Source organism: Cebus imitator, unplaced genomic scaffold, assembly GCF_001604975.1.
Source record: "Cebus imitator isolate Cc_AM_T3 unplaced genomic scaffold, Cebus_imitator-1.0 Scaffold641, whole genome shotgun sequence".
Taxonomy (NCBI): Eukaryota; Metazoa; Chordata; class Mammalia; order Primates; family Cebidae; genus Cebus; species Cebus imitator.
This window is the reverse complement of record NW_016107956.1, coordinates 227,475-245,950: the sequence shown is the minus strand read 5'-3', so window position 1 is coordinate 245,950 and position 18,476 is coordinate 227,475. Positions and strand designations below refer to the sequence as shown.

Sequence of the window (18,476 nt, the reverse complement as noted above, 5' to 3'; positions counted from 1 at the left end):
CCGCCTCCTGGGTTCAAGCAATTCTCCTGCCTCAGCCTCCCGAGTAGCTGGGATTACAGGCATGCACCATCATGCCCAGCTAATTTTTGTATTTTTAGTAGAGACGGGGTTTCACCTTGTTGACCAGGATGGTCTCGATCTCTTGACCTCGTGATCCACCCGCCTCGGCCTCCCAAAGTGCTGGGATTATAGGCGTGAGCCACCGCACCCGGCCTACAATTTTTCTTAAATGCAGATTTCAATCAAGTATGAATTTATCTATTGTGAGGAAGAAAAAAGTGTGTATTTTCTTGTTTCTGTTACATATATTTTCTTAGTTCTGTTACATATATTTTAATGGAAAAACCAATAATAATCGCCTGAAGGATGTAGATTTTAAAGCATTCATGCACACACAAAATACATGCAGAGCAGAAGTATAAGTGATTTAAAAACTCCTTTAGTACTGCTTTAAAAGGTACTTATTTTTTAAAAAAGGTAATAAGTGGACTTGTATTTTAATGTTGAGAAAATGTGAGCATAAAATGAGCACTGCATTTTAAAATTGAGCAAAGTATACATATATTGATGTTAACTCTATAGGATTGAATTATATGCTATTGATGATTCAGTTTACAATAATTATCAAAGCTTTTCCTTAGCAAAGACTAAGTCTTGAAGGTTTTCATTGTTGCTGGTTATACAGATATGATGAGTGGGTGAATGAGACTGACTTCATCTTTCAGCTATGTCTTTCCTGTCCTGCCCATAAGGACTTAAGAAGGAGAGGTTAGGGATTTCCCACACAGATGACCTCAAACTTCATCTCCGCCTCATACTTCTTTGAGTTTCTAGCCCATATATTCACAGGCCTATCTGACAGCTAACCTGCTTATCTCAAAGGCATCTCAAGCTAGGTAAGTCTAAACTAAACTTGTAGTCCCTCCCCCACAAACCCTCCAAAACTGATCTTCATCTAATGTTCCTTGTTTCAGAATGACACGATTCGTCCTGTTACACAAGCCAGAAAACTGAGTTATCTTGGGTACTTTGCTGCCTCACCTCCCATATCCAGTATATAACCCTAAATACTAGTTATTTTACTTCCTAACTATCCCTTCAGTCTATCTCATCTTTCTCATCTACCTGTGTGATCCTAATTCACATCGAATCACCTCCCGCTTGAAATTTTGTGATGGCCTCCAGTTTGGTTTTTCCACTTCTGCGCTGCCCACTTTCTATACATCCTCCATATTACAGTCTGCTGATCTTTCTTAAGCAAATCTGATATTCTCATCCCCTAATTTAAACACTTCAGTAGCTTCTTAACTGTTCTTACTGGAGCCTAACCTTCCTCCCATATTACCACATTGGCCATTCAGCTTTTGATTTGCACGGTGCCAGTTCCCAGCACAGGGTCTTTGCATATGCTGTTTTTGCTGCTTGGAATGATCTTCCAATGTTCCCTTCACCCCCTCCTTCTGACCTAGTTAATGCCCACTCTTCCTTCAAATCTCAGTCTGGTTAACCTGTGTAGAAATCCTCCTTGATTCCTTTGATTAGATCAATACCACCCTATACATCCTTCTAACATTCTTGTAACATCTATCAATGCAATTCTTTCAGAAATATTTCTCTCCCTGATTAGACTCCAAATTTCAGACAAGGGCAGAGTTTGTATCTTTAACCCATTTCCTATTTGCCCCAAGAACACTGCTGGCAGCAAGCTGCACTTTTTTTTTTTCTAAATGGGAAATGGGTTAAAACATGTTTTTTTGGTTGTTGTTCATTTTTGTACTCCAGTGCCTAGCACAGTGCCAGGCACATAGACGTGCTCAATAAATATTTGCTGAATGAATCTTGCACAATTCTTCCAAATAAAATGGTCCCATCTTTTGGGCCCATGATTCATTTTACTGTTTATGGCTTTGCTTGGCCTTTCCTGCTTGAACTTGACATTGGCTTTTCAGCGTTGACCTCTAACTTGCCTAGATTTCTTTTGAAGCCTACAGAGTTTTCAGTTGCTTCTGGCCAACATTCTGTAAAGTTCAGCTTGGCTCCATGACTTCAGTGGAGGGCGCCCGCATGTCTGGAGTGAAACTTAATGTCCAATCCAACCTCACACGTGCAGACTAATGTCTATACTTATACTACCATCTATTTTATCTATTGGTAGCATTTAGGACCAGAAACTCCAGAGAATGCAAAGAAATATATAAAATATAACCACAGTTAAGAACTATCTTTTTCTATTTTTAGTCATTCAGTGCTCTAAAACTGTGTCCTTTATAATAAAAGTTTCAAAGTTTAGATACCCTATCTTAAATAACTTTCAGGTTTTTTTTTAAACAAAGTACTAAATTATTGTTACAATGAAAATATCCCCATTTTCCTGCCCCATGTGTTGGGTCACGCCTATAATCCCAGCACTTTGAGAGGCAAGGTGGGTGAATAGCTTGAGCTCAGGAGTTCAAGACCAGCCTGGGCAACATGGCAAAATCCTGCCTTTATAAAAAATACAAAAAGTTTAGCTGGATATGGTGGTGTGCACCTGCAGTCTCAGAAACTTGGGAGGCTGGGGTGAGAGAATCACCTAAACCCAGGAAAGTCGAGGCGGCAGTGAGCCATGATGATGCCACTGCACTCCATTCTGGGTGACAGAATGAGACCCTATCTCAAAAAAAAAAAAGGACATTTTATTTAAAAAGCTATTTATCAAAGCTTATATCAATAATAGAATCAACTGTTTGTAAATTGATTTTTGAATTTTTTTTTGACTTGGCCAAGAAAGTCAAAATAATCATAGGTCAATTTGTCTCCTATATTGATGGTTTAAACCTTTCTGGGTTTTCTGGGTATGGCAGTAAGGAATGACACAAACATTTAGCAATATGATTGGAGTTGGGGGAAGGGTATATGCTTTTAGGACTTTGCTTTCTCTCCCCCCCTTTTTTTTTGACCAGGCCTCTCTTTTGTACCAAAGTTCTAGTATATGGAATATTGTCTTGTGCCCTGTGTCCAACTCCTAGTCTCAATTTCTTGTCTAGCATTTCAGATTCTCAGAGACAGAGGGTTCTGCCCTATTTTCTACTCCTGACTCTACATTTCAATTCCCATGGCAGGGTTTCTCTTATATGCTGTTAAACCTTGGCATAATGTTTTCAAACTTCTATTAAAATTTTTTGGAATCATTTCCTTTGGAGAACATGCAATGCTGTACTCATCTACGGTGACTTTCTTCTGTGACCTACAGAGAACAATGTACTTCCACTCTTGTCTGTTGCTCCCACATCCTTTTGCTCAACTGACTACATGTCTGTTCAATATCCATGAGTCTGTGAGGCCTCTGGGTCTTGGCTAATATGATTCTTGCCTGTTTTCCTATTAAATGAATACTTCATATGACATCTAGCTCAAGGAACTGGGCTATTATACAGAATCCTAGTCCAGACAAGTTATATTATCCATTTATTCTTTCATAACATTTATTTTGTAGGTCAGGAGATCACCTATTTGTAAGCCCCTGTGATTATAATGTCAAAAAAGCCATGGTCCTTCGCCTTAAGGAACTTGGAAACTATAGGAGAAACAGATCAACTATACCACAGTACTATATCACGAGGATGATGACAGGGGATGCCCAGGGTCCTAGAGAACTAAAGGAAGAGGGATTTCTATCAGACTAAAGAAAGAGGCATTATATCAATAGGTGAGGGTGAGAAAAGGCTTGACTATGACCACTGAACTGTTTTACAGTTCAATACAAGTAGGTATTAGACAAATGGGAAGAAATGGGAGAAAGGCATTTTCAGGCAGAAGAAACTGTAGGTTTAATGTCACAGAACACCTTGATGAGTTCTTGGAAGTACAAGTAGTTCAAAATAGCTTAATATGAATTGCACTTAAGGGGAATGGTAGGTAGATGAGGCTGGGAGGTATGGCAGGAGGCAGATAGTGAAAGTCTTGGTATATTAAACTATGATTCAGCCAGTTTTAGGAGTACAGTCGATTCTTATTGTTTGTCATAGTTATGTTCTAGAATGTCACCACAAACACTGAATTAGACAATACTAAATCCATTGCTCCTAGGGTCCTGCCAGCCACTGGTCATAACGTTTCATCAGTGGAACAATACATAACCTTCTTTAATGTGTGTTTACGTTTAAAGACATCTTAAAATATATTGTTGATTTATCAATATTGAACTCACGGTAATAGCACTCTAACTCATGCCTGAACAAAGCTTATCTAATGCACATATTTTATCCATAAGGCACATCATAACCTTCTTGCACTTAGGAACATTAGCACTTCAAGGCCATTTTAAACAGCAAAGTCACCAAAAAAGGGGCAAAAAAAAAAAAAAAAGTGAAGACTTAGCACTGAATAGCAAAAAGACTCTTGTTTGGAGTTATGGGAGTGAAACACAAAGGCAAAGCATCACCTTGTTCAGCCTTAGCTGCAAATGTGTGTGCTGAGCAACTCCATTTTTTTAAAAACCACTTTCCACATGTCTGCAAATGACCATGAAAGTGCCATGAATATTGATTTTGGGGTTGTAAATAAACTGTAGCTCGTAGGCAAATTTGCAAATAAGGAATCCATGAATAATGAAGATCTGTATTGGCAATACAGTGACTTGGGAACTGTTCAACTTCAAGAGTAAACTAGACAAATGACTGTATCATCTCGAGCTGTGAGGCTTTCTTGACCACACTTTATGTGACTAGAATACATTATCACAGAAAATGATAAAGTGAAGTAAATATAGATACATCAATCATTTATTATCTGGCCCTCTTATAATTGTCTAAGAACGTTTTCATCTTGCCTTAGATAGAGGCAAAGTACAAAGGCTGATAATGGCTTTAATTTCAGGTGTTCCATGGTTATTCTCTGAGTTACCCGATCCACAGAATCATTCCAGTTCTTCAATAAACTCACAATTTGATTTGCCCTGCTGCTTATAAGGTGTTTACTAACTTGAACAATAAGGATTCATGTAACTGGAGCCAAATTGATAGTTCTGCATTAATTTAAAAAAGGAAAAAGGTACATGATCTTTTTTGCTTCATTTTGCATTTAATAGTTTCATTTAATTACCCTTTATAAGCAGATAATGAATGTGAATCATTGCCCAATATCATCTCAGCATTTAAAGTGTTTTCGTTTTGTTCTTAAGGTAAAGGATATAGAAGATATAATACACAGATCTCTGGAAAAAGAGGAAGAGATGCATTTGGGATATGTCCCTGTGGAACTCTGAGGGTAGGTCTATACGAGGCAAATTAATTCAGCAATTCTTTTTTTACTACTTCTTGCAGAGCAGGGCTACCCCATAGGCAGCATGCCCAGAGTAGCTGAATTCGGCTATTTGATCCCAAATCTCATTCCTCTCCCAATTATGATTTTACAGACTGTAGATGTTACTAAAGAAGATTTAGAGGGGAACCTTATGTGTCAACTGAAAATGTTCCCCAGCATTGAATAACTTTTGAAAACAAAGTGGTACTTATGGATGATATAAAAGCATAAAACATTTGTATATTACTATAATCTTTTAATTATCATTTGCTATCAAAATATTTGCTTGTTACTCTAATGCACAGTCTGTTTTTATGACTCTGCCACTTGAGTGCTTTGCCAAATTAGGAAGAGAACAAGAATTTAAATGACTAAACATCTTTTATTGGTGAAGGGATATCCACCACTTCCTATTGGTATTCCTTTTATGGAGGAAAAGGAATTTTTATAAATATTATATTAGGGTGAGAAAGCAAAACTAAAAGCCAGGTAATACTGGGAAATTTTAGGTTTGTCTAAGAAGCCAATCCCTATCATTTTGACACAAAAGAGGATTTTCTTTTATCTGAGCATCTTGGCAATGACACTGAGGAAATTCCCTACATTTTTGCTTTGGTTCTCTGAAGTTGACTTACAATGATTCAAAGTATCCTCTTCACTACTATGAAAGTGATAATCCAACAGTTGATAATGTTAAAAAGTTTTCCACTTTCATGATCAGTGTCTAAAAATACAACCTTTTGAAGTTCTAAGATTGTTTTTCTTCTGAGAATGCAGATTACAGTGCAATTCAAGTAGGTATTAGCTAAATGGGAAGGAATGGGAGAAAGGCATTTCCAGGCAGAAGAAACTATAGATTCAATGTCATAGAAGAATGAAACACCTTGGGGGGTTCTTGGAACCACAAGTGGTTCAAAACAGCTATAATATGAATTTCATTTAAGGGGCAATGGTGATAGATGAAGTTCCAAGACCCTCAGTGGTTGCCTGCACCTGCGGATAGTATCAAACCCTATATATACTATGCTTTTCCTTATATATACTACCTATGATAAAGTTTAATTTATACATTAGGTACAGTAAGACTAATAACAAATAGAGCACATAACAATATACTCTAATAAAAGTTATGTGAATGTGATTTATCTCTCTTGGCTACTATGTCACTAGCAGGCATGTAGTGTCTACAGAGTGGATCCACTGGACAAAGGGATGATTCATATCCTGAGCGGGTTGGTACAAGATTTCACCACACTACTCAGAATGACGAGCAATTTAAAACTTATGAATTGTTTATTACAGGAATTTTTTGTTTAATATTTTTGAATCATGGTTGACTGCAGGTAACTGAAACTGAGGAAAGTAAAATCATGGGAAGGAGGACTACTGTAATGTTCTCATCATAGCATGACTTGCTTCTGGTTCGAGGGAGTGTCATATAACAAACTTTTGAGAAAGACTTTCACTATTAGACATTACTGGTTATATAGAATGTATAATAGAAAAGATTAAAACCCCATTCCCAAATAAGGAATATACCTGGGTTGTTGTTCTGCAGATTGCATATTTTCCTGTAAAAACCTTTGGTTTATATTCATTCATGTTAAAGCCTTGATTACAGATCATTTCCAAATCTGTCATCTACATATATGTCTTCAAATACTGCTCTGACCTCTTCTTCCTTCTCCCAGCAAATGAATTATTTATAATTCTTTTCATAAAGGGATAATCAGCTAAAGAGCTTTCTTAAAGGTGGCAAAACTAAAAAGCAAATTAGTTTTATGATTTCAAAGAATTAGCTGACTATCCACTTATTATAATGTTTCCAGACTACTTTAGAACTCTCAGAGGAAGAATAATGGTCCAGTGTAGTGCTGTGAGTTTTCCTTTATGGACATAGTAAGCCATTTAATCTTGACAGGTTCAATTGTTTTTGATTTCCTGCCATGGATATCCATCACAGAAATAATAGTTGTGATTAATAGCATTTTGACCACTAACCAAAAGCATTTGTTATAATGTATACCTGGAAAATATTTCAAAATGGAGAATAATATTAAAGTGTAAAAAACTGTAACAACTGAAAAATCAGTATCTGTTGGGGAGACAGGGTTATAAAGGCACTTTCAGGAGAGATGAAAATTAGCTTCTATATTTTCACTAATTTTAAGGAGAAAGTGGAAGAATAAATCTTAAAGAGAATTTATGGGTGATGTTTTTCCCAATTTAAGATGAAAATTATATATGGAATTTACTTATCAACATGTTAAAAACATGTATATTTAACATGTATATGTTCAAAACATGTAGAAGATGCTCTTAAATAGATCATCGTAAATGTTTTGTTAGGTTAGAAGATACCCTCCCCTCATCTATTTTCTAATATCAAGCTTAAAATTCTAGAACGGTGGTGGCAGCAATGCAGAGACAGTTTTATGGACTTAGAAAAAAAGTGCTATCCAAAACCATATTCTGTTTCAATAATCACAGGAAGTTATGTTTCCTCCCATTATATCCATGACCCATGAGATAAAGCAAAACTAGGAAGAGAGATGATGTGCTAACAGATTAGATTTTGGGAGTATTCTTGCAAAGATTATCAGCCTAGAAAAATTTGCCAGATGCGTCTATGCGAAAAAGGCTAAACAAAATTGAAATATCAATATATAGGGGATTCATTTGCTCTTTAATTCATTTAATTATGCATTCATTTATTCAATTAACAAAGATTTGTTGAGTTTTATAACCAAAAAGGCACTAGGTTAAGCAAATAAAACATGACCCCTGACCTTATAGAGGTCATTTGTTGTTGGTAAACTGTGGCCAGGAGCTTCGTATACCTTACTTACATCAACTCTATGAGGTGGATATTTAAAAAAAATAATTTCACCTTTTATATGTGAGGAAGCTGAGCATCCCAGGAGTTAAATCAATTGCTCAAGGTGACACACATAGTAAGTGGCAGAGTTAGGTTTCCAAACCTATCTTGTGGTCTCCAAAATCTACTACACTATGGTGCCTATAATCTAGCAGGAAAGAGAGAAACATACACAATTATCTACAACACAGATCAGAAACCACAAATACTACGAGAGAGGATATGTGACTTGCCATGGGAGCAGAGAGAAGAGATCTATTCATTCTGCTAGGCTCTGGGTAACCCCTGAGAAGACTTCACAGGAGCTGGCATTTGAGTTAGGCCTTGAAGGTAAATAGGGAAGAGCATTTCAGGTAGATACATGAAAGTGCACTGCAGAATGAAGAACCAGCTTATAGTTCCAGGGCCGGAAACAGTGATTCTCACATTTGTATTCATACCATAGTTTTGCGTTTTAGAATATTTGGCAGCACACCTGCACCATGCCATGGCCAGCAATCATTATGATACAATGAGTCTACTATGGGATTAATTTCATGGACTTTGGAGTTAGGATTCCAGGCTTTGAAACTTCTCTGCCACTTACCAGTTGTGGGGACATAGGAAAATGATTTAGGCCTTGTTTGGCCAAATGGTGATAATCATAATGGACTATTTTGAGGAGTATATGCGTTGATGTATGTCAGTTGCTTAGTTTAGTGTATAGTACCTAATATACATTTAATAATTAGTTGTTATGAATATTACATTATATTATCTCAGGATATCTATGAGAGCATTCAGTTATTGCAGGATTCTCTTGGTTGCCTTTTTGTACTTTGGCATTGTTTGAATTGAACTGTATTAGATAGTACTGACAAAATTTCCCTATATACTACGAAGGCACAGTTTCAGTAACTTCTCTTTCTTTCCCAATGCCTTACGGTTTTGTTAGGCCTCTTGTCTTCTACTCTCAACAAATGGAATCATCTTCTATATTGCAATTCATGACCATTAGGCTTAAGGTACAACCTGGCAGATACTATGCATGTTTAGGTATAACAAAAATATACTTTTCCTCTTCATCACTTTGCAAGCATATATGTGAAGGAGTAAAGAGTATTCCTTGGGCTACATGCTTGAGATCCAACCATACAGAGTTGGGGTGAGAGCATAGGCAGAAGTGGGGAGAGTGGTGGGAGAAGACAGGTTAGGGTTGTATTAGAAAGGAATTCGAACATGCTAAGGAGTTTGGCCTTGATCTTGTAATAGGAAATGGGCAGCCATGTGGAAAAAAAGGCAGGAGGACTAGCATAATCATATTTGTATTTTAGGAAGACAATACGCTGTGAGGGCTTGCTTTGCATATTCTTCAAATCCTTCAAAACCCAGCACCTTTGGGAAGGTTTCTTTATTTGTTACACTTGATTTTGATGTCCCTGAATGTGTTCTTATAGTATTATATGCATACATCTATGATGATATTATAATACGTCATAATTATTGACTTAAATTGGCTGTCTCCTCCACTGGATTGTAAACTCCTTGAGATCAGGGACCACATTTTATATTTGGATCCCCAGCAGCTAGCACAGTACTTGCAGGTTCTCAATAAATATTTGTGGAATTGAGTAATTAATATAAGTTCACAGAAGGAGCCAAGGCAGGGAAACCAGTTCTAAGATTATTAGCCTAACAGTCCATTAGCATAGCCTCTCCTCTGGTAATTCACATCATAGTGTCTTATTTTTTGACAAAAGCTGATAAAAATATATAATAGTTTGTCTTTAACCTTTTATTTCTAATCCTTTCCTAAAATGAAATAAAATGAAAATCAAATTCCAAAAGTACTGAAGTTGACTTTTAATGATTTTTAATCCACTGAAAATTAGGCCTTTCCCCTCCCTATAAAGTCTGGATATAAATACACAGTACATAATATTCTAAAGAAAGAAGAAAATTCTGACTATTTCTAATTACCTAATTTGTTTGAGGGAATTGCCAGTAGTCCACAAATTGAATTAATGTGATCAACAAACTCAAATGCATTGTTCTGTAATTTATGTAGAATTCCTGATAACTCTTTCAGAGTTTGCCAGCATGTCCAATGATTAAAGATATTAGGCCCAAAAGAGTTCTCTATCTTTGCTTTTACAGTATAAGAAAAGTTACAGGAATATAATTTATCCATTAAACAAATAAAATGTTTCTGTAAATCACTGTATTAATTGCTGTATTAAAGGCTATGCCTGTATCATGAAAAGCAAACAAAGGATGTTGCCAAAAAGAGATGTGTGCTCCGCTGATTTGACACACCAATGTGTTTAATTTCAGCCTTTAGTCAAAACAGGTCTAGATGACAGACTCATTCTTCTGATCATTTAATTTTGACCTATTAAGACCATCGATTCTACTTGATTTTTCCTGTTTTTTTGATTTTTTTTTTAAAAGTGTTTCACTCTGCTGCCCAGGCTAGAGTGCAGTGGTGAGATCATAGCTCATTGCAGCTTCAAATTTCTGGACTCAAAGGATCCTTCTTCCTCAGTCTCCCAAGTAGCTTGGACTACAGGTATGTACCAACAGGGCTGGCAAATTAAAAAAATTTTTTTTGTAGAGATAGAGGTCTTACTATGTAGACCAGGCTTGTCTTGAATTCCTGGCCTCAAAGGGATCCTCCTGCCTTGGCCTCCCAAAACACTGGAATTGTAGGTGTGAGCCACTGCACCAACCTCTTATGCCATTTCTGTTCTTAGAATGCTGTATAAGGTTGGGCACCTTACTGGATGGAAAGTGTGTGACTACCTATTTCTATTTCTCTCTGGTTCTGTTGTTCCTGTATATTCCTGGACTTTTGCTGAGATTGACGCTAGCCAAAGTTGAACAGAATTTCTTAATTTTCAATTAAAATTCTAATAAAGGTTTTCCTTAATTTGCTCAAGCTAATGCACTAGAAGTAGCAGATTTTTTTACATACATGTGTTTAAAAAATCAAGATTATTTAGAAACAATGACAATCAGATGACCTTCTGAAATATTGGCGTACCTTTTGGAGATACTTTACTTTCTCCTCAGATTCCTGAATCTTTAGGGCTTCAGCAAAGATGTCTCTATTTTCTAGAGAGAATAAAATAAATTCAATCTGAAATGATTTAATCATGAATTTACATTAAAATTGACATAAAATTGGATATGGGTTGAAAGGGAATACATAGAGTAGGAAGGCAAACAAAAATACATGTGGTGTCTTGAAACTTTGTAAACGAGATTTGCAAATAGTTGGAGACTGAATTAATTAGCTATGGCTGCAGGGACCTCTAACCCTTTAGATGATGAGTAAGCTCAAGTCCAAAGACAAGAAAACATCTCGAGAACATATCTGCAGGATCAGAGATTCCAATTTCTACATTCCTGTTCATACTGTTAAAGGAATTTAGGCATTGTTGTCTGGATAAACAGAGTGGTCCCTGAGCAGGGACTTAGGTGTGCAATTCAGAAAGTTATGCCACAGCGTAAAGTAGTACCCTTGTATGTATTTTCTATCTTCTGATGAACCAAGGAGTCAGAATGTTGAAAGGCATAAAACTTGATACTTACTGTCATTAGCAAGGTGAAAAGATTGTGAGGAGTGACCTTTCTCTAAAAAATACAAAAAGAAAGTAAAGACATCATTGGAAAAGACCACAACATTAAAGGTTTTTGAATTTTTTATACCTGTAACGATTGCATAACAGTTTCCACATCCTAGACCTCACTAAGGGCTTACAGGTCCAGAAAGTTTGTTGATAATGTTGACTCCACCTTCATCTTTCTCCAGGGCTTTTCCTGTTTGAATTCAGTTGTGTAAACTATCCTTTCAGCCAATAAATACCATTTCCTCAGATTATTCTATACTGTTTACAAATAGATACCATAATTTAAGGGAAACTTACGTGTTTTTAGGTGTAACAAATATACCACTGATCCTTTTCGTTTGGAAGGATTGCTGGAAAGGTTTAGGAACTATTTATAAATGTATTTGTATGTACCTATGACTATTTGTACATACCATTGCAGTTTCTCCTGAAAGGGGCTCTGGTATCCTGCAGGCGGGTTAAGGTGGAGGCAGGTAAGACAGGAGGCCGCTACTCTACTCACCAGACCCTCTGCTCCTCGGGGGCCGGGCCACCGGCAGACGCTGACTACTGTCTCTGCGCAGCATCAGCTGAGATTCGCTAGGGGGATACATTGACGCCGAGATCCAGAACTGCTTAGCCAAGTTGGCATCTTGTTCTGAGGAGCCGGCAAATACCAGTAATCCCGGGGAGCAAATTTCCTGGGACTCCTTTTGGCCGCTAGATTCTTCACTGGGTCCCGTTTCCATGGCAACTGAGGACGCTTCTCCAAGCGCCCTCGCACCTCCCCCCGCCTGGCCCCCGCCCCGCCCCTCTGAGAACCGCCAAGTTGATACAGGCCACTGCCCGCAGCCCTCGATTTCCTATAGATAGGTGTTGGTGTCCGCCACGCTCGTTGGGGCCGTCAGAAAGCCCACCCCTGCGGTGATCAGGTTTCGGGACCAGTCCAAACCTTGGAGATGGCATGGGAGAGTCAAAACAACTTTGGGATGTGTCCTGTCTTGTCGGAGTCAGTGGGGGAGTACTTTAACTTCTTATAACCTCAGTCGGCACGCCACGTCCTCTCCCCTTCCCCCAAAGATAGCTAAATAAACTTTAGATTCCTCAGCCCCGTCACCCCAATGTCCCTTTCCAAACCAGATTGCCAGGCACAGCACCTGCTAGGTAGAAGTTCTGAGAACGTCGCTTGGAGAATTCATGAGGGGTTGAAAGCCTAGCCCTTGGGAGCTAGAGTCTTGAACTGGGTAGATACATGCCCATGCGTATTAGTTTCTGTGATTTAAAAATTCTGAAACCTGTAAGACAAATCTTAGGAAACACATCTTGGCTAGATTTTTAAAAGTGTAACTGCATTTACTAATCACTCCCATTAGAAGTTGCCTAGACTGCAGCAGTTGTAAATGATTAAAGAAGGGATATATCTTAATGAGTGAACAGAGTCGCTTCACGGAAAAAAGAAGTATGAAAAATTTTGTTAATGTATTCTTATAAAAGTATTAACAAGTGTGTGTGTGTGAATAGCTTTCCCGGGAAATTTTTTGTTAAGGCATAACAACCTAACCACTTCACTGATAAGTTAAAATTACTGTGGCAGAAACTGAGATGGACAACATAAAGCCAGTTTAGCAAAGGAAACGGACACATGGTGATAACCACAGTTTATGTCTTTATGGCATTTTATTCTTTCAAAATAGTCTCAAAAATATAACAATATAGTCTCAGTTAATAATCATATGTTCATATAATTACATCAATCAGCTAAGAAAAAAATCCTATTCCCCATTATGTCTAAAATTTTGGTTAAGAGCCTGAAGGAATATTGACAAAAAACAAAAACAGAAACAACCCACATACATACACATTACATACATCGTATACTTAGTAGCTAAAATGTTGATTTTTTTTCTCTTGGCTGAGCAATTGATAATGGATGAAATCAACATTCTCCAACACCCTTCTTCCCCAAGCACATTGATGATGTACAGGCAGCTCATTTGGATGAATTCCCAAATCTTTTTACCTGGCCGTGTGGTTAGTGATTGGTACTATTAGCAATCAGCTAACTACACTGCCTAGTAACTAGACTCATAGAAAAAAATTGCAGTCTCAAGTTGGTACCCCCACACGTTGTAACAGGCAATTCATTGGTTGAGTTGGAGCTCCACTGAGTTGCTGGCTTGGTAAATACTAGATAATGGCAAATAGACACAGTGAATCATAGCATACAGTATTAACCGTTACATGGGTGGAGGGGCTTCTCCCTCCAGGGATTTCACTTTCCTGGCCTGGCATGAGACTGTTCCATCTTCTGTGACTCCTAGAGAGAGCTAACAGTTTAACTGTATCTGGAGAAACCGCGGGTTTCCTCGCACTTGGAGCGCGCGCTCGCGGAGCAGGCCTGCGCAGGACCCACGCCGACGCCTCGCTTCTCAGGCAACTTCTCTCGAAGGCTGCGGGCGGTCAGAGCCGGCGTCCTCCTCCCGGCCTGGCCGCGGTGATGCTGTGCCTTGTTTTGATGGCAGTGGAGTTAGTGATTGTTAACCACCACAGTACAATCAGCTAATGACACTGCCTACAAACCGAGCACCGGACGCCCGCGGCTGCAGCTCCCGGACGGTCCGCAGCGCCGACGCGGGGTCGCAGGGTCGGGGCCCTCCTCGGACCCCATTTCACCCGGGGCGACGCCCGTCAGTGGCTGGGCGCGATGCCCAGGGAGAGAGGTCCCCGAGGACGCCTCCCGGGCCCATCGGGACCCCCGCTGGCCTCGCCGCTCAAGCACGCGTGGCCAGGCCAGCGGGCGGCGCTGCGGGGGAAGACCCGAGCCCTCCAGCGCCGCGCCCCGACGCCGGTGCCTCCCGGGAGTGCCGGGTCTACTCTTCCCGCAGCCTCCCGCACCTCTCTGGGCCCTCCCGCTCAGGTTCCCCTCGCTTTTCCTTTCCCCTTCGCCTCCTCCACCCCGGCTTCCACTTCCCGCACGCCCCGCTTCAGCTCCCAGCCCGAACCCCTAGAGCCGGCTCTCTAGACCCCGTGCGCCCTGCAGCTCCGAGCGGCCGAGTGACCGTGGCGGGGGCGGCCAACCGCCCTTGGAACCCCGCGGTCCGAGGGCGGGGCGGGCGCGAGACGGGGCGGGGGGAGGGGTGGGGGAGGGGAGGAGGCTGCGAGAAGGGGCTGTGGGCGGTCCCTGAACGGCCTCCAGGAAGACGCCTGGAAGATGGAGGCCCAGATTCTTGAGACGTTTCTCTTTCTGATCTAGCAGGAGGGGCAAAGAGCTCCTTCTCCACTCCCTTATTCCCCAAGAAGCCCATTAGCCCACCCAGTTTCCGTGCCCATTCTGCCCTGGGAAAGCGGCTTCCCAGGTACCTTAAATTATAGGTTGAATTTTCCAAATGGAGGCGAGCTTGGGTAGCCTCTGACATGTGGGAGGATACCTTTGAAAGTCTTATCTGCAGCCTTGTGCTGTGTTGGGGCCTTGGCCTTATACTCTCAGAGGGCCATGCAGTGATGCGAAGTGAGCCAGGCAGCTTGTTAGTTACATCAAATCGTGGTCCTCTTGAGATCAAGACTGTACCATTCAAGACAGCATATATATTATAAATTACTAAACTAGATACTGATAGAAATAGAAGGGAGGCCCTCAATGAGAGCTGTAATAGGTCAAAGAAGGTTCCCAGGGGAGGTGAGACTTGAGTAGATCCATGATGCAAGAATACATTTGGATATTCAGGGTTAGGGCTGTCAATGCCAGACAATGTTTTGTGGCAGTTTGGCAAAAGGGACAGTTACAGAGGACTTCTGGGAGATCTCTGCTAATAATTTTCCTTTAATTACTCCTTTCCTCTTTGCCTTGAATGAATCAGGAGAGGATAAGGAATGTTCTCTTTATCCTCACCTTGAAATTCAGCTGGAAGCAGCCTCCCCTAGAAATATGGTCCTCATGTATCCAATACAGAGCACTCACTGCTGACACCAAAGGCTTAGTTCTAAATTAGTTTCCACAAAAGAAAACTTCCCAGGTATAAATTGATTCCCTAAAACCAGCACATGGACTCACAGATGCCACTAGTAACATGAACATGGGCAGGTCATCTGGCTCATTCAATACAAACTCCAAACTCACACTATTAAAGAACTGCCCAAGGATGTTTAAATAAGTTATATCATTTTCTTTGCATATGAAAGACAGCACTTTTCCCCTCAAATGCATACTTTGTTCTGTACACAACCAAAGTGAAGAGAAAGAAACCAAAATATAAAATGTATAGCACAGAAAATGTTAATTGTTAAAATTAACTTGTAGAACTAAATTGTGAAAGACAAGCCATCTACAATAACTGTATTTTGTACTCATCTTATTTTTGGGAGGGGCACAATATTTTAGCACACATTACATAAATGACTCACATTCACTTAAATATACATATATAAAAGTAGGAGCAAAATAGTCTACATTCCAATAACAATATGCAGACTTAGAAATCTTGGTTAGGAGATAGTTATAAAAATGATCCTGTTCTACCAAATTGTTAGTCCCTTTTACCCGATACTATATTGAATACTTCTTCCCAATTGATGTTTTATGATTATTAGTTGCATCTTAAATATCTTACCTGAGCTGGATTGCTGCCATCCAAGGCAATGGTTGCATTAGATGCTTTGAAAAGTAAGTTTCTACAGACTTTTCGTTAAAAGTAATAAAAAAATAAAACTCATATATAAAAGTCATCAAGATGCATTGCCTACTGAAATAATTTTTTAAAAGGAGTTTTATTTTCTATGTACTACAACTAAAAAATCTAAATAACGACAAAAAATGTGTGTGGCCTAGTTCGGTTGAAAAAAAAAAAAAAGAGAATGCTTGTTCTTAGGGTTGCTGTTGATTTGGCCTGCAGTTACTAGAGAAACTCCAAGGATCTCATTCCCTTCATGGTTCATGTCTAGGCATGCCTGGAGACCAGGGAGACCCATGATTTAATCTAAGTAAGAATGCTTGTGGTGTTTTAAATGCCCACACAGAAGATTGCATTTGTTTTAGACAGTACCAGGAAGGCACCTTTTGGGGAATTGTTTACTGTTTAATTTCTGGGCTTTTGGTGATTAGGGAGATGGAAAAGGAGCTGTAAGGACTAATGAGGCTGATGATTAGGAGGAAGCCAAGAAGAGTATAGAAAACAAATACCTTCTGCTTTACTTTTGGCAAATTTATATTGACTTAATTTATCACTTCTAGATATAAGACTAGATTGATGGGAGTTGGGAATTAGAAAAGATGGAGACAGGCCAGGTGTGGTGGTTCACACCTGTAATCCCAGCAGTTAGAGAGGCCACAGCAGGCAGATCATGAGGTCAAAAGATTGGGGACATCCTGGCCAACATGGTGAAACCTGTCTCTACTAAAAATACAAAAATTAGCTGGGGGTAGTAGTGCGTGCCTGTAGTCCCAGCTACTTGGGAGGCCGAGGCAGGAGAATTGCTTGAACCTGGGAGGAAGAGTTTGCAGAGAGTGGAGATCGTGCCACTGTACTCCAGACTGGGTGACAGAGCAAGACTCTGAAAAAAAAAAAAAAAAAAAAAAAAAAAAAAAAAAAAAAAAAAAAAAAGAAAATGTGGAGACAATGGAGGCAACATATCTCTCAGTTCAGTACACACAAACTCACCATCTCCCACAGCTTTTGAAGGATGTTGTTAGAAGAGAAAAAAAAATGAACAATTAGACTAACTAGAAATTACTGGATTTTAGCAGCTGCTTTTTAAACCTGTTTTTTGAGGTGGAGTTTCACTCTTATTCCCAGGCTGGAGTGCAATGGCGCGATCTCATTCACTGCAATCTCCACCTTCTGGGTTGAAGCGGTTCTCCTACCTCAGCCTCCCGAGGCTGAGATTACAAACACCTACGACCATGCCCAGCTATTTTTTTGTATTTTTAATACAGATGGGGTTTCTTTATTAAAAATGGAGAAACCAGGCTGGTCTCAAACTCCTGACCTCAGGTGATTCACCTGCCTTGGCCTCCCAAAGTGCTGGGATTACAGGAGTGAGCCACTGCCCCCGGCCTAAATCTTTTTTTTTTTTTAAATGCATATTTTCTCTTAGGAAATTTAAAACCATATCTTGGTGTATAGACCAATAAATATCATATTATTAACCTTCATGATAGTATACTTAGAAACTAGTTTATATGTTGAAGCAAGACTAAATTGAAGTCAATTCAGTACCTTTGAAGAACTAAAAATTATTGAATCTATTTATGAGAGGAGATTTTCTTTTGAGCTAAAATGAACTAACAGCAGTTTTTATAATTCCATATTTCTAGTTCCATTTCATTGTACTCTCATTAGTAAGAGTGCACCAGATTCTTAATTAGCTTCTTGTTTATATTTATTGATTGATCAATACTGTTGCTTTCAGTATAAAATGTTAAATTAATTTATCTTTCAGGTAAATCACAAGCAGTCTAACAAAATAGGCTTTATAATTAAAGTTGCTGGAGCTCTTAGTTATGGCTTCAGCAGTAGGAGTAAATAGTTGTATATTTTCCATCTTTAGAGAACAATCTCTAGTGATTTATGTGGTCCAGTTGGCGATATGCACAGTGTGTGTATATATAGATAATATAGTTATGTTAATTATATTAGTATGTAATATGAATATATCTTTATATTAATATAACTTTATTAGATTAAATACATATTTATGTTCTATATTCTATTTATATTATATATCATTAT

The 18,476-nt window shown here is 39.1% G+C and overlaps 1 protein-coding gene and 1 long non-coding RNA gene across 7 annotated transcripts in view; one reads left to right on the top strand and one right to left on the bottom strand.

The window, feature by feature from the left end:
* HOATZ (HOATZ cilia and flagella associated protein) overlaps positions 1–12,520 on the bottom strand; it is a 25,730-nt gene extending 13,210 nt beyond the window's left edge. For all 6 annotated transcript variants that reach the window (XR_005198184.1, XR_005198185.1, XR_005198186.1 and 3 more), the window contains exons 1-3: positions 12,275–12,520; positions 11,735–11,776; positions 11,184–11,254 (exon numbers count right to left, since the gene is read on the bottom strand). Coding sequence is in view for 3 of the 6 variants with exons in the window: in XM_017517699.2 (XP_017373188.1) it covers positions 11,184–11,254; positions 11,735–11,776; positions 12,275–12,500 (339 nt within the window). In the remaining 3 variants the exon portion in view is untranslated. The remainder of the gene's footprint in view (positions 1–11,183; positions 11,255–11,734; positions 11,777–12,274) is intronic.
* On the top strand, positions 796–13,263 carry LOC119469396. The gene is made up of 2 exons (XR_005198187.1): positions 796–896; positions 12,194–13,263. It is a non-coding gene; the product is annotated as an uncharacterized LOC119469396 (long non-coding RNA).
* Positions 13,264–18,476: the final 5,213 nt, after the last annotated feature.